The following is a 24,039-nucleotide window of genomic DNA, read 5'->3' on the forward strand; positions in this document are numbered from 1 at the left end:
TTTTTAGTCTATTTCAGTAACAAGCAAAAATGGGGGGGGGATCTGCCTTCCCGACGCGACCTGTAATACCCCCACTTCTTAAGAGCACCTAATGCTTTGCACATTAACGCGGCCACGAAATGAAATCGGTTCCCTTTGCAGCCGATTGCAGGTGCAAATTAATATTGTAAAATGAAGATCAATACATGGACAGGGCCAAATCAATAGTGGCTAAATTATTGCTGCATTTTCCTCCTCATTCAAGATGAGTTGTGTTTTCCTCTCAAAGTCAATACTTTGCAGCTTTTCTCATTAATTTCTCAATAAATTTGGCAATGAATTTCAATCACAGCACCCGGCAGGGCGAGCCAGGTACCGTGGCACGCCTGGGAGCACAAAGGCCAGCGATTCTGCATCGCTCGCCAGAAGGTGCTGCCCCCAGCAGCCCGCCTGCTCCCCGGGGCCTGGCCCGGGGCAGCGGGCCACCCCTGGAAACCGACCAGAAGTCTCGGGGTGCCCCTTCTTCGACACCAAGCGGCTTACCCTAGGTTGCCCTCATCAAACTGACGTGGCTTTTCCAGCGCCCCGGCGTGGGGTGGCTCACCCGCCCGGGGTCGGCCTCTGATTCTCACTGCGGTTGCCCCAGATGGCCCTCCAACCCGCTAACCAAAGGGCGCTGTCCGCAACCAAGACTTCTAAGGACGGGCAAGCGCCTCGCTTGACTTCTAATTGGAGGACGGGCACCCCTCGCTCGCTCGCATGGGGAACACGGTTCCACATTCACACAGATGGCCCCACTGGCCGTGTGGTGCACTGGGCCCCGAGGCCACTCGCCGACGCCAGGCAGCGGGCGGCGGCATTGTGATGTGACACCTAGTGCAGAAAAGGGGACAGCTCACCTTCCTTGCTACCAAAACACCCTGGCTGACAGCTGCTGGGTTGCACTGAAGCAATTCTGTTCATTTCCTCCACGAACGCACGGGATTGCGGCTTTGAGAGTCCTGTTGAGTAGCGCCTACCTCAGGCCTGGCCGGTGGACACTAAGCCACCTTAGTCTGCCCCGGGGACAACTCCCCACAGTGCAGCCCTGAGGTAGGGACGTGGCTGGGCCACCCCATGAGCCCTCGCATCCCCCCTCAAGGCTGTTCTAGCAAATATTACCACTCCCCATGGACAGAAGGGCTGTGAACAAGGCAAAGGAGAAGCTAGAGAAGAAATCAAGGCCAGGTGCCCCGCGCGGGGTCCCTTTTCTCTAAGAAACAGTCAAGTGTCTGGTGTCATCCACCCTCTTAGAGATACTGGGAGAGGGGACTTAAAACCCAGTGGGCAACGCTCTGTGGAGGACCATCGGGCAATGGATTTGCACACTTCACACGAGTGTAAAAATCTCCACTAGAAGGTGAGCTGGAAAATGAGCTACGAAAGCTCGTCCCTCCCCAGACCAGGTGTCCCTGACCCAGAACGGCCTTTGTTCCTGAAGCCGCCAGCCCCCTACGGGGCTTCCCAGGCCACCTAGTCTCTTGTTCAGGGTCCGTCCTCCTCCTTGATGGTGGAGCCATCAACCTGTGTCATGGCACCTGCCCTACTCAGTGCAGAGCACACAGTAGGTGCGCAAAATAATGAGTCACAATGGGGGGCTTCCTGAGGATACAGGATACAAGGTGAAGGTATCAAAATGGTGATTTTGAGAAGCCGACGTGAGTGTAATGTGTCTCATATGTCTACACAAAAACCTGGTCACAAATACCTCTGAGCAGCATGACTGGTGATACCCAAGTGCCCGTCATTGATGACTGGGTAGCAGGGTGGGGTCCATCCTACGCTGGGATACTACGCAGCCATGCTCAGGGAGGAAGCCCTGGTCCACATTGCAACACGGGGGAGCCTTGAAACTGCCACAAAGGACCATCTACTGAACAGGAGAGGCCAATGCACAGAGATAGGAAGTAGATGGGTGGCCGCCTGGGTGGGGGAGGGGAGCAGGGGGAGCGGCTGGCTGCTGATGGGTACGGAGTTCCTCCCTGGGTGTTGAGAATGTTCTTCATTAGATTAGTGGCTGCACAACTCGGGGAATATACTAACAACCTTGTACACTTTGAATGGGTGGGTTTTTTGTTCTGTGACCTATACCCGAATAAAAACAACATTTACGCAAACGTAACCTCTCTATCTGGCTTAGCGTCTGTGGGCCAGCGCTGCCTGTGCCGGGAAGTGCCTCCGTGGTCCGAATGCCGCCTGGAATCTGTGTAAAGCGCGGGACCTCCCGGGTGTGACCCCGCTGCGGGGAAGGGCAGGGAGAGGGAACAGGCTTCCCAACAGCACTGCCCTCTCAGTCTCCACGAAGGCGTGTTCACCTCCCGCTTTCTCGGCTGAATAAAGAAAAGGAATGTTCTCAGAGCCGTAAAGACATCGCCCAGAAAACGTAAACATTGGGATCCCCAAACACCGTCCTTTCGCCCAGAATTCTGGGTCACGTGTCTCACATACAACGCCCTATTTTCACATAAGGGACCCTGAAATCCCAAACATGTGGGGAAGAGAAGGCCTCTGTGGGGGCACCCGAGCTCCTTCCCCACCCCCCATGGCAGCCCTGCCTACAGCCGCCTGACCGGCCCCGACTCCTCCTGCTCCCTGCACACCGCCCCCCAGGGGACCCCCCAGAAAATCTCAGGGAGCCTCAGCCGTCCGTCTTCTCAAAGAACCCCACCCCATTCATGACTGTTTTATTGACGTCTCTCCACCTGCTCTGCCCGTGGCTGTACACGTGGCTGAGCAGCAGACACCTCAGTGAGCCCCGAGCCCGGCTGTGGGGGAGGCCCCGCCGCTTCCCCACCCCCAGCACCAACAGCACCTGCCTCTCCGGGCCACCTGCCCACCCACCTGGCCCAGGTGGCATCGGGCAGACACTGAGCGGCAGGAACCCAGTCCTGGTGACCGTGACCTTCAATGTCACATCCTCCGACACCACGCTGGCCACGGCAATGAATGGCAGCTGGTGTTTCCCGAGCGCAGAAGAAGGAAGTGACGGAGACAGTCACGGAGTCGGGGTCGGCGAGGACGAGAGGCAGGGCGTGGGGACGGCGTCTGGGCGCAGGCGTCCGGGACGCAGTCGCTGGGACTGTGACCACAGAAGGAGCGTGTGAGCTCCCCACGGGCGGGACAGCACCTCACACGTGGGCATCTCGCTTTCGTGGTATTGAAGCAAGTCACTTTTTGAAGTAACCTCCACTTTAACTGACCACAAACACACGCGGCAAACTGACAGTCGGGGACACTGTCGCCTGAGGCCCAGCGTGTTGTGAAGCGAACACTAGGCCACTCCCGTGGTGGCCGCCCTTCAGCCACAGGTGCCTGCTCACCAGCCCGGCGCCAGCAGGCCCCACAGGGGTACCTGGGAGGTGTCTGTACCAGGGACGTGCCCATCAGAAAACACCGAGTTGGTCTTCAAAACCAGGGGGGAGTGGTTATCACAGCGAACGCACCTGCTCATCCCCAGCGCCAGGCGCATGGTCCAGGAGACGGGAGGAGTGCAGCACGGGGTGCCTGGGCTGGGGGGTAGGGGTGTGCCTGGGCTGAGGGGTGGGGGTGTGCCTGGGCAGGGGGGTGGGGGCGTGTCTGGGCAGGGGGGTGGGGGGAGTGCCCGGGCAGGGCCTTCCTTGGGAGGAAAAGGGTGAAAAGATGGAGAAGGCCTCTGGCAGAATCCCCCACATCTAACCACCTCAGTGCCTGACTCCCCATCTTCACTGGTCCCACAGGGGGACCCCCTTGCCAGGCAGTGGGATTGCAGCGTGCGGAGGGCAGGGCATGAGGAGGGCGGCGTCTGGAAGGGAGGAGAGGACCGCCGACCCCCCCGCCAGGCGCGCCCGAGGGAACTTCCTCCAAACAGCCTGGGCCCGCGTGCGCCGAGCCCTGCCTGGCCTGCGGTGGAGGCGGAAGCGGCTGAGTTAGAATCGGACACGCTCTTCAGGAGCCGCCCAGAGCTCGTGCCGTCCTCACGCACACGCTCAGGTCCCTCGGACCCGAGTCACGCTCACGCTCAGGTCCCTCGGACCCGAGTCACGCACACGCTCAGGTCCCTCGGACCCGAGTCACGCACACGCTCAGGTCCCTCGGACCCGAGTCACGCACACGCTCAGCTCCCTCGGACCCGAGTCACGCACACGCTCAGCTCCCTCGGACCCGAGTCACGCTCACGCTCAGGTCCCTCGGACCCGAGTCACGCCACACGCTCAGGTCCCTCGGACCCGAGTCACGCACTCGCTCAGGTCCCTCGGACCCGAGTCACGCACTCGCTCAGCTCCCTCGGACCCGAGTCACGCTCACGCTCAGGTCCCTCGGACCCGAGTCACGCACTCGCTCAGCTCCCTCGGACCCGAGTCACGCACTCGCTCAGGTCCCTCGGACCCGAGTCACGCCACACGCTCGCTCGTTGACAGCATGGAAACACGGGCCCACATCACAGACAGTGCTCACTAGCAGCCTTCCATGCTCAGAAAGTTCGGATTTACATTTTCTACAACTGACTCGGAGGAAGATGGTTTTAATAGACTTTTCCTCAGCCTGAGCTTTGGGGCTCTCGGCCGGGAGATGTGTGGGGACAGGTCCACGACCTCCAGCGTCAAGGTTTCAGGGGCGAGCGCGAGGCCCCACCTCGGTGACAGCCACCGCGTGCACTTCCAGCCTCGGCCTGTCCGGCCACACGTCTGGCCGTGGAGCTGGGCGGCTGGGTCTCGGGACAGGCCAGGCCGCAGGAAACAACGTGTGCTGTCCAGTTCCTGTTCCGTCTGCGAGAGCCACGGACGTCAACTTGCTGCTTGTCCGCAGGGCCACACGCTGTGTCGGGGTCCCTGTGACACGGGCTCTGGGTCCTCCTGGGCGAGCTGAGGGGCGCTCTCTCCATCGTTTTTGCACCCTGTCATCTCGGCGTTACTCAGCACGCAGGTCGGTCACAGTCACCTGGTTGGGCTTCCAAACGGTCACCGGTTCGTTGCCCGCCATCCCCGTCTCCCCGGGCCCTTCCCACGCTGATCTCAGAAGTGCCACGTGCACCTGACCAACCCGAACTCGGCTCCAATCCACACGGGAGCCCGTCCTCCAAGCCTCCCCTCCCCGCGCCTCCTGGGCGGCGGGCAGCGAGGCGGGACCCTGCCCACCCGGCCTGGCCGCCTCCCCGCCCGCCGCCTCCCCACAGCTGCCGACGGGGCCCGATGACCCTTTTGTCCTTTGGGGAAGATGAATGGCTGTCTCCGCGGGGCTGCGTTCTGTCAGGTTGGGTGCCGGGGAGTCGATACCTTCACCTTGACACGGAAACTTGGTGATTTATCCCTCGGTGTCTCCTCCGGGGTGAGCGCGGCCCGGGGAGTGCAGCCAGTCGGGGCGCGGGGGGCCGACTTTGGTCACAGCCACTTGGAAAGCAACCACAGCCCCTCTGATGACAGACAAATGTGTCTTGTTAGCGACTGCCCAAAAGCGCTTGACTTGTACTAATAACAGAAAGGCCATGCTGGTCACCGAGGGTCCAAAGACGAAGCACCCTGTCACCAGCCTGGTTGGGAAATTAGCAAATAATGTTCTTTTCCTTGATAAATGGGTGACAGCTCCCGCTCACCAATCATTTTTAACATTTTGATGCGTGCCTGCGATCCCACTGGAGGAGCAGAAAAGTTTACTGGCCTCAATTTTCAGATGATGAATGGAACTCTCTAAATGTGCGATTTCTGTATGAGGTATAGTTCATTTTAAGCAATTCTAGTAAATGGGTGTCACTGATTAGGACAAATCGTCTACTTGTGCAATAGCACACGCGGTGGGCCTCATTCTCCCGCCTCCGTGGAGACGGGGAGCGAGGGCACGGCCGTGACCCCGGCAGCCAGGGAGTCTGTCCGTCCAGCACCCACTCAGCACCCTCGCAGACGCCCCGACGGCCATCCCGGCCGTCCTGTCTGCGCCGTGTCGCCCGATGCGCAGGTGGGCCCTCTCCCTTCCCTGCGGCCCTCGGGAGCCTGGAATGACCCCCACTCGGCCCTCCCAGCCAGCACCCCGTCCCCGTCGCTGGGGAAGACTCGCTGTCCACCACCAACGGGGGAGTAAGTGACAAGAGCAAAGGTAGGGGCTGCTGGGAGGAGAGGCTGCGTTGTCACGTTCTGCGGTATCTGGGTCACCGTCCCAGCCCCCCAATTGTGGGCAGGTCTAGAGAGGGGCTGAGTGGAAAAGGCATGCGCCAGCCTATCCTGCCACATAACGCACCACATATAAAAGCAAGGGTGTTGGCCCTGCAGGGGAGCGCGGACTTCCCCCCACCCCCCCGCCGGCCCCTCCAACGGCCCACGGCAACCATGAGCCAGGGAGGCTGCCGAGAGGGCTAGGCAGGGGCCCGCCGGCACCACTGGGCCTCGTGGGCTGGGACAGATGGGGGCGCCCAGGAGTAACCGACTGAATTGGCTGGAAGTGTCCCCAACTCCAGGACCCATGATTAAAATACCGGTTTCCCCACCGTGTCCCCAGAGGGGCTGGGAATGTGGACTGACCCGGGGTTTCACCGAAGGGAGGGCTCAGCCCGGGCGGGGGTGGGGGGGGGCACAGTCAGAGTATCTGGTCTCGGGGCAGCAGTTGGCTGGCTGCTGTGTGGAGACAGCGATTCGTTTGCAGGGCGCTGGCCGGGGCGACAGCCCCTGGCTGGCCGTGGTCGCGGGCGCTATTGACTGCAGTGCGTCCCCCGCTGTTGACAGAATCCCATCTCAATGCGCACAAAGATCTTCAAGACACTTCAGACTACGAGCACCCTTCAAGGGGCGAGTGAAGTGGGGGTTAAACGGTGGAGCCCGCCGGAGGCCGCGGCACGGGCAGGGAAGGAAACTGCCACCCGCGCTGCCGGGACAGCACCCGGGGGCCTGACGTGTCGCCCGTTTAAGGCACAAGCTGACTCTTTTAAATCAAAAAAGCAGGAAATGTAAATACTGTATCAGAAAGCACACAAACTGTTAGCAATTACTGGCTGAGTAACGATTTCACACGCTTGCAATCGAATGCACGTCTTGGTGCGGAAAATAATCATGTGTATGTCCCCGTCCAGGAAATAAATTGCAGACAAGCTTCGTCTGTGCCCGCCCTGGACGCGTTTACCAGCGGCCGCCAGCGTCTCCCTTCGCGACTGGGCCTGGCCAGTTGGTAATTTGTGATAATTTCTTTAATTGAGCAAAAGAAATCGCTAAAATGAGAGTGGGTCCGCCAAACATTGGGTCCGAGAGTTCAAGAGCAGGAGCCCCCATGAGTGGCCCTGGCGTCCTGGAGAACCCCCTGGAAGGGACGCCACCACCCATGAGCTTCACTGCTTCTGTGTGACAGGAACCCCTCCCGCCAAACGGACGCCTCAAGTCACACGCACACTCGTGCACGGACACCCACACCTGGACACATGTCTGCAAAGGTAGCGTCCACCCTCACATAGCTTCAGTTCGAAGCAAATTCCAATTTTTCATCAAATAACACCGCAACGCTTCTCTTCTACTTAAAGAAGAATTCTGTGGCCCCTGCCCATCGGATGGGTTTCTGCTGGAGAAGCGAGGGGCAGGAGATGGGTCAGTCTGCCCGGCTAGCGTGCGTGAGCATCTCAGGTAGGCTGTTCCGGGATCTCGGTAATTATTATTAAACAAGCAGACGAGACGCGATTAGACAAATATTAAAACAAGCGTGGCACTCAGGTATCAATTTGCACTCTTCACTTTTAAATGCAGCGAATATCTCATTAATTTAATTTTAGGTGCCCGGCGTTTATACTGCATTTTACAGTCTAGAAGGCAATTTACTATTAACTGGCAATTACATACAGAGTGATTGTTAATTCTGCGCCTAAGTGCTAGCCGCTTGGAAATGGCTCCCGCTCTCTCATTTCTGACCTTCTCACAACAGGGGTGAGGCTCGCTGGGAATACGAGGGCCTGGGATGGAGGAGCCGGACATGTCACTTGTGACTCGTTCTTTTAATTCACCAGCTAATCAACCGAACGGCCACTGCTTCCCCAGGTAATTGTGTCTTTAGTGTAGGCAGCAGGCGAAGGGGCCTGGTGGATGGGCCTGGCCGCCTCCCCTTCCCTGGGCGGGGCCCGCGGGGAGCGCCACGCCCACTCGGGGCCTGGGCCTGAGGAACCTGGTGTTTCTCAGATCCCCATAAACAGATCACTTAGGCCTTCGCCCCCGCGGGCGGGGCTCCTCCTTGGCTCAGGTTCCTTATCCGAGGCCGGCTGCTGGCAGGAAGGCTCACCGCGAGGGTGTCCCGGCAGCCTCTGGGCGGGGGCGCTGATGGGAGCCAGATGCCCAGGGGACGGTGCCCTCCCTGCAGGGGCTGCCCTGAGCCCGGTGCAGAGGGCGGGCTCGGCTTTCAGGGGCGCAGTTCCCAGCGATTATTCTTTGTCCCCATCAATTTCAGGGCAAGCAAGTCAGACAGCAGCTTCCAGGTCAGACAGGCTACGACCCCAGCTCACCTCCGCTCCCTGGGCGTGTAGGCCCGTATCCCTTACACGGCGTTTGAAATGCATATTCCCGTTAATGATTGGGGTGGGGGAGGCCATAAATTAGCCTTCTGCGAGCAAAGGCCCCGCTCACTGAATGGCTCCATTGAAGGCCCATCCGTGGGAGAACGCTCGGTGGAGAAAATCCCGAAGCCTTGGGCAGCCGGGCCCCTGCACGTCGGGCCCAACAAGCCCAGTCCACTTGGAGTGGACACCATGTCCACTGGGGAGTGGAAGACGGGCCACTGGGTGGCTGATGGACCTGACTCAGGGTTAAACCCCTTCCCATGGGGCGGGGGGAGGGAGGCGTAAACACCCCAGAACTCCCCGAGGAGGTGGCTGGCCAAGGAAGGGTTCCTGGCCAGCTGGAGAGCACAGAGGGTGGCCAAGCCCGGCCGGTGTAGCTCAGCGGTTGAGCATCGACCCAGGAACCAAGAGGCCGCTGGTTCGGTTCCGATCGGGCCACATGCTGGGTTGCGGGCTCCATCCCCTGTGGGGGGTGTGCAGGAGACAGCCCATTGATGTTGTTTCTCTCTCATCAATGTTTCTCTCTCTCTATCCCTCTCCCTTCCCCTCTCTCTCTCTAAAAAAATCAATAAAAACATTTTTTTAAAAAAGAAGGTGGCAAAGAGAGCTGCTCAGACAGCCACACCCCTCACACTGGCCTTGGAGCAGGCCCTCGCCAGGCGACACCCACTGGCCAGTGACAGGCGGCTCCTCCCAGCGCGTTTTCCAAAGGCACCTTTGTTTACGATGCTCAGCCCAGGGTCCTGCTCTCCCTGCTGGGATCAGAGTCCTCAGAAAAGAGTAGCCATCGCTCACAGCCAGCCTGTCTCCCTCTGAAAAGCCCACACGTGCAGAAATCTGAATGCCAAGGTCTGGTCGATGCGAGGACCCACTGAGGCCCATGGGGCGGGGGCGGGGCGGACTGAACCCCGAGGGCCTGACAGTCCAATGGAACAAGCGGTCTCGCCACCCGTGTCTGTGCAGAGCAGGTCGGTCTTGCCACCCTCCCTTTGGTGCCCCACGGCCACCGAGGAGCATGTGTCTCATGGCAGACACGTGACATGGCTCCTGAGTGGATAATAAACGCCCCTTCCTTTGAGGGACTCGGGACCCCGACAGAAGTTGTACCTTGGAAACTGTCCACAGGAGGCACTGCTCGCCGGGTACCACTCCACCGTGGGTCGGACACGCCCCTAAGTGCCCCCTGGCCCTCACGAACCCGCGGGTGGGGCCGAGCAGAAGTGGCACTCGGGTCGGAGCATGGCGCCAGGTCCCCGGTCAACACCAAGCAGAGCAGAGGGGGCCCCGCTGCCTCCGCAGCCTGAAGTTCACGGCCAGAAACCCAGAGACGTGCGGCCCCCCGGCCAGCAGTCAGCGGAGAGGCACGTGGAGCATGGGGGCGGGCGTGGCTGCAGCGCACAGGACATGGGCCGGGCCAAGCAGAGGTGCTGAGAGAGGCACCGCCCAGGGAGGCCTCCTGACGCCCCCCTCCCCGCCCCGGGACCCGCGCCCACAGCCCAGTCTCCTGCTGAAGTGCGGCACGTGCTCTCCAAGTGCCAAGTGTACAGCCCTCTGCATGACTATACGTTTTCATACACCGGGAGCCCCACAGCTGTACAGGCTGCCCCTCCAGCCCTGGGCCTTTCCAGGAGCACCCCGACCAGGAGGGGCCGGCACACCACCCACAGCTTGTTGCCAATGCACTTGTCCTGGGTTTTGGGCAGCTCTGGACTCGAGAGGGGGTTGGGGGTGGGGGCCGTGCTAGTCCCCTGGGAGGAAGCGACCCCTGGTGTGGGGCAGGTACCCCCACACACACCCTGACCACATGGAGGGGTGCTGAGGGGCTCAAAGAGAAGGCACCCTCCCCCGTCAAGGACCCCAGGTGTCGCTGGCAGCCCAGGCTGGCCCGGGGTGACCCTGGTCTCCTGAAAGTGGGCGCTGAAAGCATTTACACTCTGCATGTCACACTCAGTCCTTCCTAAAATCAGGGTGCGTGGGGAACCCCCACTCTCTTCACACTCCAAAGTGGGAGGGACCTCGAGCCCACGTCACCTGCCTGCTGGACAGAGGACAGCCTTCCATCCGCTGGGAGGCCAGACCTGCCGGGGTGTCCTGCCGCTGGTGACAGCTTGTGGGAGCCCCGAGCCCAGGCTCCTGCTATGGCCTCCTGCCGCCCTCGCACACGTCACGGCCAGAGCTCTTCAGGGACGAGTCCTCGTCCATGTCACCCTCCCGGGTTTCAGCAGGTACTGCCCATCGTTAAATAGACTTCTCAAAGATGACAGTGTTTGCACTTGGCTAGGACAGAACTCGAGTCCTAACACGGCTTACGCTTACTTATGGCTTCTCTCCACAGCGAGCTCGAAGGAATCCCGTCAACTAAGCAACTTTCCCATAACCAACAGTCACTGCAGAGGCAACCCTTCTGATGGTAGCAGTTTCTCTAAAACCCTCACAGAAGGAGTGTACGTAAGGCATGTGTGTGACCGGGCCTGGAGCAGAGACCTGGCGTGCGTCGGAGGCCCCTCGTTTACAGGGTGTGTGGCCCTGGGCACATGACTTAACCTCTGAGTCTCAGCTTGTGCAAATGAGCAACGGTGACATCACTTGGGCAGCCACAGGATGATAGCTGGGGTGACCTGTTACCGACAACCCCCCCCTCCCTGCCCCAGCCTGGCTTTCCAGGTGAGAAGGCCGAGGGCCACAACGGAGGGGCCCAAGGTAACATGCCCAGGGGGGGCCGCACCTGTCCATGGCGTCTCTCCAGCTCGGACGGGGACAGACACGGCTGCTGACAAAACCCTGCCCCTGGCCCAGGGGCCTCCCCCAGCCTCTGCGTGCGGCACCCGCCTGTGCCGACCTAAGGGGCGTCTACCGCTTTGCCAGGAACGCCGAGAAGGGGAACTCACCGGTGTAGACAAACCGCCCTGGAGCGCCTTTACAGAACTGCTTGGACTTGTAGGACAGGGTGACCTCGACGACGCCAGGAATGTGCCGCGGCGGGGTCTGGACTCGGATGGCGTGGGGAGTTATCAGCTACAAAAACCACACGGTGAGCAGGCTTTCAGGGCGCTGCTCGTGAGAGGGGACACCCGCCAGTTAGACGTAATTACCAAAATGAGCAAAATTGGACCATCGTCTGGGAGCGCCCCCTCCTTGCTGTCACGGGGGAGGCGGGGCCTCGAGCTCTTTAAGGAAAAGATCTGCAAATGGTCCCGGGTTTTCGTTGGCAGGAAAGGCCACAGGGCATCATTCACATGAAAATTGCCACCATATGTCCCCTGAAACCTGCTTCTGGCGATGCAGGCACTGATTGTTCCAGTGTAGGGGGGACCTCCTACGACAGGGCTGGCACCCCGGGGCTGGGCGGGGGCGTTCTGCACCCACCCACCGGGGAGCGTCAGTGAAAGGGGGATTTGCCATAGGGCGCCCTGTGCCTGTGCCGTCACGCCCCCCGTGGAAAAGCTCCCACTGAGTGCCCGCGGCGCAGGCTCACCTCGCTCCACACGAGCATCGTCCCGAACACCACCTGTAGGCCGTCAAAGAAGTTGTCCCCGATGATGATCACGGTGGCGCCGCCCGTGGTCCAGCCTTCACTGGGACTGATGGCCTTGATGCACGGAGTGGCTGCTCACACAAGACAGAGAAGGCAGACCTTAGCGCCCGGCCGGCACGCCGGCACTCGCCCACCTCGAGTCGCCCGGGCGCAGCAGGAGGGGAGGCGGGCCATGCCTCCGGGCGCCGGGCGAAGGGCGATCATAGATCAGCATGCTGATGTGTTTAAAGCAAACTATTAAATGTTTTATAAAGCAAAGGCCAAGCCACAGAATACGAGGGAGCCAGAAAAAAAAAATAGCAAATTATGTGTCAGGGCAAATACGACTATTACAAATGATTAAGCCTCGTGCGCACGCGGCGCACCGATTCATCTGCTCCGCTGTCCGGGTCTGAGCAGAGTCAATCAAAAGGCTGTTGAGGGGCTGGAGGAGCAAGTGCCTGGCATTTCCATTCCTCGGGAGGGCTAATTGGGTTGGGCTTTTCCATCCGCGAACTTTGCCTTTTGGTTCAAAACTTCATTTTCCTCTGTCACTCCACAATTACTACTTTTCACTTTTCATCAGGGAAAAACAATCAAAAGCGCTCTATTAATACTTTTGTCAAAGGTACACGTTTTACATCTAATATTGTTTGTCGACAGGAATCCCCGAGCCGCGGGCCTGACCTCTCTTTGTCTCCCAAGCCCTCGCATTTGCATGAGTTATTACAACGGCGCTGCTGCCGGCCTGGCCTGCGCACAGGCGGCCCTGCTGGAGGGAGGGGAGGGCTCCGGTGGTAGAGGGAGGGCAGGGGGGAGAGGGGCCAGGAGGCCACAGCCTGGGGAGGCAGGCAGGCAGGAGGCCCGGCAAGGTGCTCCCAGCAGCCCCGTGTGGAGGCCAGGCCGGCTGAAGGCTGTGGCCTCATGGAGGTTGCTTTGTTCCGGCCTTTGATCAGCCCCTCTGCTAGGTAGGGGCAGACCTTGCCTCCTGCCTTTGATGGCTTTTTGTAGGCAGGCCCCCTGCAAAGGAGGGGCTCCTTAGACACGCTGGCTGCCCATCCCTGCTCAGTGCACAAACGTGTCACTTGCAGGCCTTTCTCTGACTGGCTGGTGCCGTCCTGGGGACTCTGGGCCCATCCTGCCTCTATCCCTCTCTCCCACTGGTACCCAAAGAACAGCTGTGTGGCCTGTGGGGTGGGTGGTAGGCGGCCCCTAGGACTTGCCAGGTCTCCTGCCTGATGCTGGGTCCGGAGGGAGTAGGTGGCCCAGGCCTCCATCCTCCATCCACAGAGAGGAGGAGGCCCCAGACCTGGGCCACCCCTGGGCTTGTCCCCTCTACCTCCCAGCTTCCTGGCGGAGTGGGTGCCAAGACGAGCCATGGATGGAGGAACCGGACCCGCTTTGGTGTTTTCCTCCCAACAACCTCTGAGGACATCTGTCCAAAAAGCAGTCACTAATCCTGGGAGACAGAGAAGGGCTCCCCCCCCAGCAGCCGAGTGCCTGCTCGCTCCCGGGGCTGTGTGCGTAGACGGGCGCCCCCCAAGGCCGCGGTGGGGCCTGATCCGACTGCTCCTCTCACCGGAGCCCCCGTGCAGCTCGGCGTCAGATAAATCATCTTTTCAGACTCCGGGTCAGACGTGGCCGCACGTCTTCCTAAGCGGGCGTTTTCCGGAAGCCCGCGTGGTGGCTCCCCGCCGGGTCACAGCGGCAATCGGCAGACACCGTCTAGTTAATCACCATTAGCTATTGTTGTTGAGCAGCCCGCCGACATGCCACCTTCCTTTGTTTGCTCTAATGTTGGACTAGCGGGGGTTATATTTGCTCATTCCGCCAGCATCTCCCTCTGCAGCGGGAGCGCAGAGCACACACTGGGAGCCCGCCCTTAACTAGCGCTGTTGACTTCATGCTAATAAGTTCATACAAATTTTCATTTCTGAGGCTTCCGAGTGACATTTGCTTTTCTTAATTGCATGGAGAGCATTTGAAAAGGATCAGCTCTCTAAAGACTGACAAGTCTCCTCCAAGGGGGTGACCTTCATCAGCACAGCCAATTATGGCAAATAATTCACACCAAAAAAAATTACAGTAAACAAATTTACTTTGGAGGTGAGAAAAGAAGAAGGAGAAGAAAAAAATCCGGGATCTACTGCGCGCACGCACGGGAGACGGCTATCTGGCAGCTGCGGCCCAGTGGAAGGCGCATCGCGGAAGGCGCGGCGCCGCTAGGCGGGGAGACCCCCGGCCTGGCCCGGCCTCCTCGCCGCCCGCCGATAGCCATCTTCCTTCTGCCTGTTATTTGCATACATTTCAATGCACATATAGAGAGGGAACATGTGTTCAGTGGGAACCATGGCAAAATGAATTACACAGACAGCGTTAGAGATCTAATGATATACGTGCACAATACACTCAAGCAGATGACGGGAGCTGGCACGCAGCTGAAGGTGGGGGGGGGGAGCAGGCCGGGTGGGAGGGAGCCCCCTGGGCCCCCATCTCTCTCCCCCCGGGCCACTGTGGGAAGAGGTCCTGAAGACACATCCCCGGCTGGGAGCTCTCCTCTCGCTGTGGCTGCCAGGCTCCGGGAAGGAGGCGGGCCGTGCCTCCCTGCAGATCCGACATGCGCCACAGTGACCTGTTTTTAACTCCAAGGACCCTCCAGCCTGCTCGCCAGAAGAGGCGCTGGCTAAGAGCACCCTTGGGCCTTGACCCCCTGCATCTTCCACCGCAGACCCCCACGTGGACTGGTTCGCTGGGAGGGGGGGCCCTGGTGCCCAGATTTGAAGGACAAAAGTGAGGGAACTTGACGCCCACCGGCATGGTCGACCAGAACCATGGTCGACCAGATTTTGCCTTTCTTTCTTTCTTCCTTTTTTTTTGGGGGGGGAGCGGGGGGCTGTCTCGCTACCACATCCAGGATTCTGTGCATCCGCAGCCTCCGCCCCGGTCCCCGTTAATCAGCCAGCTCTCCCGAGTAATACCCCAGCGTTCGTCACCTTTCTCTGCATTCACAATATTGAGGCACTCAAACAGGCCTAATCTTGCCTCATGAAGACTCCTTTGTTCTGCCTGCTAAAATGTCTTGTAATTGTGCTTGGGATGTCCAGATGGCTGGCTGATACTCCAGCTGATAGGATTATACCTTTTACCTCTCCTAGGGCCATCTGTTCCCCTCGGCTCGCGAAAGCCCCACAGCCTGGATTCGGCCTCCTTATTGCATAAACCTAACCGCATTACGGCGCTTGGCATGCAAATCGCCGTGCGCTGCAGGCCGGTGCCGGGCAGGGCTCAGGGAGCTTTAAGCAGGGCTGGAGCCGTTTACGAGGGGACAAGTGACAAGGAGGAAAAAAATGAAAGCCTGCGTGCGGCGGCGGGGCCGCGCGGGAAGGTAGCCGGCTGCTCTCCCCGCGCCCGTGTTCAATACTGTAAATAATCGGCCTCGCTTTCTGTGCGCGGAGGACGCCGTGGCAGACGTCCACGGCGACAGCAGGGGGAATTCGTTTGCTTGGAAACCGTCGGCGCGTGTGTACACACGGCTGGTGAATATTAGATGATTGGATAATGAGGTGTTAGCCAGGAGAGGCTGCACACAAGCAGAGCCTGCGGTTTACGGGGCACTTTTTCCTTCAAGCATGTGGGGCGGACGCGGAGCCAGCACCCCGCCCTGCGCGGCGTCCCCGCCAGGCGGACCGAGGTCCCCGGGCTTTGGGAAGGAGGTGGCCGGACCCTAAAATGAACTCCCTGAGTGCCAGCTCTCCCCAGAAGGGACGGGATCGCGGGCACGTCTCTCTTCATCCGAGAGAGGAGCCGGCCGCGCTCTGTGGGGCACTTGAGGATCGGGCATTCGTTCCAAAACGAACACACAAGCCGAAACGCGGCTGCTGGGGCCTGTTCCTTGAAGACCTGCACAGGCTGGTCCCCCAGCACCTCTTTGCCTCTTCAAATGATGAGTCGCCCTCTGGGGTGAACGGGTATTTCGATCTCCTTGCAAGAAAGGGACTTGGTTCGAATGTTGATTTCAAAAAGAATTGAGAAACAAGCATTTAAAAAAAAAAAATCTTGATCAAAACTGCTCCTGCAAATAGCTTCTGATGAGCTGGGTTTCACCTCCAAGGTGCCCAGGAGTGGCCTTTGTTTTTCTAAATGCTGTATTTTTCTGCTTACAGTCAAATGCTTTTTTTCACGCTACTTACAAAAATAAATACTTGTACTTTGCTCAGATCCTAATAGCTCATTAGAGGAGGCTGGTTTTGGACCCAGACGACAACCTAACACCAGAGGGCTGAGGGGCCTCCTCGAACCTATCGCGTGGCGGGCTCGGGCTCTCTGGGGAAGCGGGGACGGAGGACGGGGATTCAACCTTCTTAATTGTGAGCCTCATTAGTGATGGTTGCTAGGCAAAACACACACCTACCTTCAGCGCACAGGAAGGAGATAAACAGTGCGTCACAGATGCTAATGACTCGGGCGCCCAAGGCGACCTTTAATTATTATATTTTTGTTCTCTTACACCTTAGTCATTAATGTAGAAAAACAAATGAGTTTATTTTTGTGGACCACAGCAGATTCGTAAACTGTCCTCCAGTGCTCACGCCCGGATCACGCTTCCCTCGGACCATCTGCATGTGCTCCGTGCGTTTCCCTGGGATGTGTCTGCTGCTGAGTGTGGCTCCCGACCTGCAGGCCTCGGGAGGGAGGACCTCCCTACAGCCCCTCGGCCTGACGGGCTCTTTGCTCTAAGGCAGTGGTTCTCACCCTTCTGGCCCTTTAAATACAGTTCCTCATGTTGTGACCCAACCATAAAATTATTTTCGTTGCTACTTCATAACTGTCATGTTGCTACTGTGATGAATCGTCATGGAAATATCTGATATGCAGGATGGTCTTAGGCGACCCCTGTGAAAGGGTCTTTCGACAACCAAAGGGGTCGCGACCCACAGGTTGAGAACCGCTGCTCTAATGGATTGAATTGTGCTGTTTTGTTTACAATTCACTTAAAAAAAACCTCCCATTACTTTCTCAACAGTTCACACTGGTCAGAAGGTTTCAGCCACAGGCACCGCAGGACGTGAATGAGGGGCTTGGCAAAGGCCACGGTGTCTGAGCACTTGTCCCTGCCTGTCTCTCTTACCACAGTTAGTGTCTTTCAACAAGCAAAGCAAGAAGTCAAATGGAAGCATTTGGCTATTTTTTCTCACCCACTCCACCCTGCCCCCATGGGTGATCACCCCCCTCTCTCCATCCATCCATCATCCATCCATCCATCCATCTTCCATCCATCACCTATCCATCCACCCATCATCTATCCATCATCTATCTTCCATTCATCCATCCATCCATCTTCCATCCATCCATCTATCCATCTTCCATCCATCCATCCATCCATCCATCCATCTTCCATCCATCCATCTATCCATCTTCCATCCATCCATCCATCCATCCATCCATTTTCCATTCATCCATCCATCCATCTATCCATTTTCCATTCATCCATCCATCCATCCATTCCATCCATCTTCCATCCATCTATCCATCCATCTTCCATTCATCCATCCATCCACCCATCATCTATCCATCATCTATCTTCCATCCATCTATCCATCCTCCATCCATCCATCTTCCATCCATCCACCCATCTTCCATTCATCCATCCATCCATCATCCATCCATCCATCCATCTTCTATCCATCCATCCATCCATCCATCCACTCATCATCCATCCATCATCCATCTTCCATTCATCCATCCACCCATCCAGGGGAAGATATGGTCCTGGACTCCATCCTGGGCTGATGGGGCCAGGATGTAACCACCCACCAAAACATGCACCAAGTCTGTGGGGATGACCTTCCAGATGGGGGCTTAGGACAAGCCAAAATAAAACCAAACAAATTAAAACTCCAAGGAAAACTCTAAGCAAAAGAAAGCTTAGAAACAAACCAATACAGTGAAGGCCATGGTGGGTGAGGGGACTGGAGAGGCTGCCCCTCTTTAAGGGCAAGGATGGAGGGGCCGGGCCACTCTGGGTCACACCAGGCCCGGCCGGGCATGAGGGGGTAGGCCTGACCAGCAAGGGGTGGTGGGTGGGGACAGTAACTCAACATGAATCAACATAAAGGATGGTGCAAAGAAAAAGAAGCATTGCAAATAAAAAGAGACATGTAACATGTGCCTACCATTTTCCAGATAAGAAGGGGCCGTACCTTCTGACGGGTCGAGGCGGCGCGCCCGCCGCCCGTGTTTGGAGTTGTTGTGCACAAACATGTTGTCGGACACGGCCAGCACGTGGCCGTCCACGTTGACTGTGGTCGACACAACAACCTGCGAAGACGAAGTAGATTTGAAACCGGAGCCGTGAGGAGAGCGCTGCCCCCTTCAGGGAGCGGAGCCCTCAGCCCAGGCTGGTGCCAGGAGCGTCTCCAGGCTGAGGGCGTCACAGCGTTCTTTGGCTCACGGGGGTGGGTGGGTGGTTTGGTTTTGTTTGGTTTTGTTTTGACTCGGGATTGAAGCTCTTGAAAACCTGCTACCCTAATTACAGTTTAATCTCCTATTATGCTAACAAGTGCATTCAATTCAGAGAAATATTCTTCTAGCCATTAGCTTCAGAAACACCCCTCTGGCCACTCATTTTAAAGCTGCTGTTTTGATTGATCTGTTCACATATTGATTGGAGAGTTTATCTAATTAAAATTAGTTCACTTGAGACAGTCCTCCTTGAAGAGTGCTGAGGGTTCAGTTGCCAAAAAAGGCTTCATAAATCAGGAGCGGTCCTACTGCCCGCGTCCTCCCAGCGAACGCTGGGGTCAGTTTCACAATCACAGGGGACCGTCTGGTAGTGAGCGTGTTTGCATCTGAAAAGGCCGAGTTGAATAGGAATAGTGAGCGTGTTCTCAGCCCAGGGTAAGTATCCTTCTCAAGTACATGGCCACGATGGCCAAGACCCGGCCTGCCCAGCAATGCCCTCTTGTTGGGGTGAGAGACTCCCATCTTAAATCCAGGTCAGAGGGTGGCCAGGGGGAGACAGGGAAGGGCCTCTTACTCTCAGAGGAAGTGAAGAAGGAACTCTTGCAGGAGGAGGTGGGGAACCAGAGAGCCTTCCCAGGTGACCTGTGACCAGCATCCCAGAGGTGGGTCTGTGTGGTACATTATTTCCAGAGCAGCTGGGGCGGCAAAGGCGGGCCCAGGTGCAGTCTGGGGATGAGGCCTCGCAGCAGGGCTCCTAGGGCTGAGCCTGGATTTGGGGGGCAAGGAGCCTGGCTCTTTGCCACATGTGGGCAGCGCTGGGGGCTAGAACCACCTGGAGAACCACACCCCACAGAAACTCTGGGCTTGAGCAGGTGAGCAGGGACCAGAGGGGCTCATGTCCATGTCCACCTTCCCCATCGGTCTGCACACATCAGAACACGCCCCGTAAATGACCGTGAGAAGCCGAAGCTACAGTGACCCTTAGTCAATGCAACGTATCAACATCGGTTCCTCTGACGTAGCAAACGTACCACACAAGGCAAGACCTTCCTAATCAGGGAAACTGAGGGAGGGGTGCCTAGGGGTGGGCATATGGAAATTCTCCGTACTCTTGTGAAATTTCCTATAAGCCTAAAACTGCTCTTTAAAAAACTATTAGGGAAAAACTGATTTTAAAAAATCATGTTTGAGGGTTAAAAAAAGGCCAAAGCTACATACCTATACATGAATGCATGGTTAGTAACAGCTTTTATAAAACTCTCAGGCCCCACAAGAAGACTGAAGCGGGGCAGGGAGCACTGTACCCCCAAAGCTCCCTCCCTGGGGCGCCCTCCCTGACAATTCCCTCCCCGGTGGGCATCACCAAGACTGTGGGAGTCTCCCCAATATCAGGCCCCTCTGAGCCTTGAAAGGTGCCACCCACCATCAGTGTCCCCAGGCCCAGGGTCAGATCTCTCAGCGTCTTCTCTGCTGCCCAGAGGGCAGCGCCCTGCACGGCCCGGGTAGAGAGGAGTCTGTGCCACCTCCTCGGCCTGTCTGCCAGGCCCCGCCCCCACACACCACCGGAGGAGGATGCAAAGACCCACAACCAACACTGAGACACAGACTGGACCCTTTTAAAGTGACTAGACCTGGCATGTGAAAGAAACAAGAAACGTAAAAATCAATCGAAGGGCACCGTCCTGCTGTCAGCCACATACAGGTCCGTCACCGCGGGAGGAGTGCCTGCCGTTCGGCAAAGAGCACTGACAAGCAGGGGTTCGCTTCTCGGCCTGGGCCCAGCCCGCGGTCCTACAGGAAGGGGCCGAGGTGGTGAGACCGGGCGGAAACACTGCGTGAGCCTGACCCACTGGTAAGTCCAGTGAAACCCCCCACAAGGCGGGGAGATTAGCCGGAGAGACAGAGGAAGTCTCCCCTGCAGCGCGGGCTGCACCTGGGACGGAGGCTGCGTGGCCGCTGCTGGCTCAGGGTGAGCTCCACTCCGCTCAGAGGGATCCCCAGCACCTGCGGGGCCCTGGGCGAGACAGATGGAGGCGGGCCCCACTGTTGGCAAGAGACACTGTCCCAGCTCTAGGGCCTGACTGGGCGAGCCCAAGCTCCCGTCTCTGATTGGCTGGTGCAGTGGTCGGCAAACTGCGGCTCGGCAAACCGCGGCTCGAGAGCCACATGCGGCTCTTTGGCCCCTTGAGTGTGGCTCTTCCACAAAATACCAACTTCTGCGCACGGGCCACAAAGTTTCAATCGCACTGTACGTGCGCGCCCGCACGTGGTATTTTGTGGAACAGCCACACTCAAGGGGCCAAAGAGCCGCATGTGGCTCACGAGCCGCGGTTTGCCGACCACGGGGCTAGTGGGCTGTACGGACAGATTTCCCGTTTTGCTAAAATGCTAAAGCATCAGCTAAATTCCCAAAAACACTGTGAGCAATTGGATGGTGAACTCATCCGATCTAGTGGACATTTGTAGTCACTGCCAAATTCTTCTCTGATTGGTCCAGGGACCAGCGGCAGGGTGTGTGGGAACCAGCCCCGAAGATTTTTTACAACTAAAATCAGCAAAATAATCCATCCTGTAGGCAGAGCACCCTTCACCCTGAAGTCACCTCCTAATCCTCCACAAAGGCAAGAGAACTGGGGCCTGGCTCATCATTTACCCCCGAAGGCAACCACCTCTCCCCCTCTCTCCTTGGGGTGAAGTCCTGGAAGCAAATCAGGGGGTGAGCCAGCCGGGCCCCGGAGCAGTCCAGGAACCGGGCAAGGAGCTGAGGAGGCAAGGACACACCAGGCCTCGGGAGGGGAGCTGAGCCAGGAAATGGCTAAAGGTTGCAGAGGCCAGCATCCCACAGGCAGGGAGGGCAGGTTTTGAGTAGACCCCTCTCCCCCAGGAAAAATCAACCAACCAATTGATTCCTAAAAGATCTCCCACACGGGCTCCCAATGCCAGTCACTCGAGCAAGAACAGCCACGTACAATAGAGAAACAGGCTGGTTTAGATGCTAACGTTAAGAGAACTCTATCTGAAAAAATTAAAACAGTCCCTTTCAATCACACCCCTGAGATTCACCATGGCCGCATGCAAGCAGGACCCCAACTTAACCTACAGCTCCGATAACTGACGCCTGGACATCCAGGTGCCGCCCTAGAGCTCGCCTGGTCATCAGGGCACAAGCATGGGTCATGTGTGCAGTGCCTCACGGGCCATGGATGGATGGATGGATGGATGGACGGACGCAATGCAACCAGCATCCTGAAGACGCCTGATGCCTGATTGTGTTTAAAGCATTTGACTTGAGGGTTTTGGTTTACTCCCACGCCCTTGAGAACTAACAATCGTTTTCTGCATCAGAGAATTCACACTTCATCTTAGCAGTTGGGACCATGGCCCGCGGGTCTAGGACAAGGGTGTACCTGGAATCTCCGCATATCTCGAGGGTTGCCTGCATTCTTCAAACAGTTCTGATTGCACTTGAGGAAAAACTTTAGAAAGAATCTACAAAAATACAAAAAAAAAGGATAATTGTTAGGGTTATCAGACAACAGACGAACACTTTTTGAAAGACACTCGTGCACGGGGCGTGGTGGGGGCTGCCCTGCTGACGGCCAGCATGGAAGAGCTTCATCCGAAAGTAGTGATTTCCGTTGGACATGATGGGTTTCCGCGTTTTATTAGAACAACGGTGACTGATACTGGTGGCCATCTCTCACCTAGATCTTTGCACCACCGGCCGTGAGCTGTTAGGGACCCATCCAGCCCAGAGGGGACCGCCAGTGTCAGCAAATACAACCCCAGGACGCCTAGTTACACTTGGATTTTGGATAAACAACAGTGTCTTTAGGAGAGGTATGCTATCCTGGAAAATTATTCTTTCTGTATCTGAAATTCAAATTTCACTGGGCCTGCCGCACTCTCTCTGGCAGACCTAACCCCAGAAGACATCACCACCTACATAAACGCACTTTTCAAGATGCTTTTTGAAATGTACCCAAGGACATGATCATTGATGAGAGAGAGAGAGAGAGAGAGAGAGAGAGAGAGAAACATTGATGTGAGAGAAAAGCATCTATCAGTCATCTCCCTGTATATGCTCTGACCAGGACCAAACCCTCAACCCTAGGTATGTGCTCTGACCAGGAAATGAACCCACAACCTTCCGTGTACAGGATGACACTCCAACCAACGGAGCCATAATGACCTAGGCCAGTGATGGCGAACCTTTTGAGCTCGGTGTGTCAGCATTTTGAAAAACCCTAACTTAACTCTGGTGCCGTGTCACATATAGAAATTTTTTGATATTTGCAACCATAGTAAAACAAAGATTTATATTTTTGATATTTATTTTAGATATTTAAATGCCATTTAACAAAGAAAAATCAACCAAAAAAATGAGTTTGCGTGTCAGCTCTGACAGGCGTGTCATAGGTTCGCCATCACTGACCTAGGCCAAGATGCATTTTTAAACTTACAATAGGTACAACTCTTAAGAAAAAGAATGATTGGGGGTGTTGTTTGGGGGGTGACCATGACGTCTGTGAAAGGTCTACGTGTGTCTTTAAGGGAGTCATCAACGACCCTGGATAGGACAGTGACAGAGCGGGGGAAGCGGGCGCTGTCCGGGGCCAGCCCAAGCTCCTTAGCTCTCGCTGAGCCCTGCCCTTGCGCTGAGAGGCAGGAAGACTCGGGTCCTGACAGCGCGTTGAGCTGCTGTGACAGGAACATCATCATGTTGTCCTCCCCGTCCCTCCACATAGCTCAGTGACAGACTCGGATGCTCCGGCTCTCAGGACAGGCATGGGGAGCCTGGCTGCCACACCAACCCCGGGGACAGCGGGGTCTTGTCCCTGCACCCCTGGGGCCTCACCTGGAGAAGGCCACAGCCAGGGGAGCTCGCTGCGGGTGTCTGAGCATCCCGTCCAAGGCGACACAAGCACCTTCTCCAGCTTCTCTCCGAATACCACCTGCCCTACGTGAGGACGTGCATTCCTAGAGGGTTTCACATGGCTCCCCTGAACCAACCTGAGGCTCACGGTTCTCTGTGGACACGCGTCACACCCGAAAATGAGAAGCCTCCACAGGCCGAGGTCCGCCCCCGCTCCGGGCCCAGCGGACCCCGGGCGCCGTTCCGTCCCAGCAGGAGAAACGCCGATGGATGGCGGGAGAGCGGTGGCCACTTAATTAAACGTTCTTACATATGGCGCGGCCTCGCTATTTCAGGCCGGAATTTACATCTTTTATTAACTCACCTCACCTCCACGTTAGCTCGCGGTGCCTCGGAACACCATCTGCCATCAGCACAGCCAGTCACTTGAAATTCCACCCACCAATTTTTCCTAACAGCCGCCGCAATTAAGCGCCACGCGCGGCGGCGAGGTAAATTGGGCGCACCTGCGGCCACTCCGCACTTGAACTGCATCAGAAGGGGCCTAACAAGGTGAGGGCGGCACAAAGTTATCGTCCTCTCAGGCAATTAGGTTTTCACTTCGGGGACAGCCGCGCGGTGCAATTATGCCGCCCATTACCAGCCGGCTAATCTCCCGAGCAGGCGCCTGCCGGA

At 57.4% G+C, this 24,039-nt stretch overlaps 1 protein-coding gene across 8 annotated transcripts in view; it reads right to left on the minus strand.

Annotated features, from left to right (window-relative positions):
* EBF3 (early B cell factor 3) overlaps positions 1–24,039 on the minus strand; it is a 118,088-nt gene that overhangs the window by 18,235 nt on the left and 75,814 nt on the right. For all 8 annotated transcript variants that reach the window (XM_023762649.1, XM_023762648.1, XM_023762646.1 and 5 more), the window contains exons 5-8: positions 21,896–21,977; positions 18,200–18,344; positions 11,988–12,118; positions 11,401–11,527 (exon numbers count right to left, since the gene is read on the minus strand). In XM_023762649.1, coding sequence (XP_023618417.1) covers positions 11,401–11,527; positions 11,988–12,118; positions 18,200–18,344; positions 21,896–21,977 — 485 coding nt within the window. The remainder of the gene's footprint in view (positions 1–11,400; positions 11,528–11,987; positions 12,119–18,199; positions 18,345–21,895; positions 21,978–24,039) is intronic.

This window comes from Myotis lucifugus, unplaced genomic scaffold (genome assembly GCF_000147115.1).
Source record: "Myotis lucifugus unplaced genomic scaffold, Myoluc2.0 scaffold_255, whole genome shotgun sequence".
NCBI classification, from domain to species: domain Eukaryota; kingdom Metazoa; phylum Chordata; class Mammalia; order Chiroptera; family Vespertilionidae; genus Myotis; species Myotis lucifugus.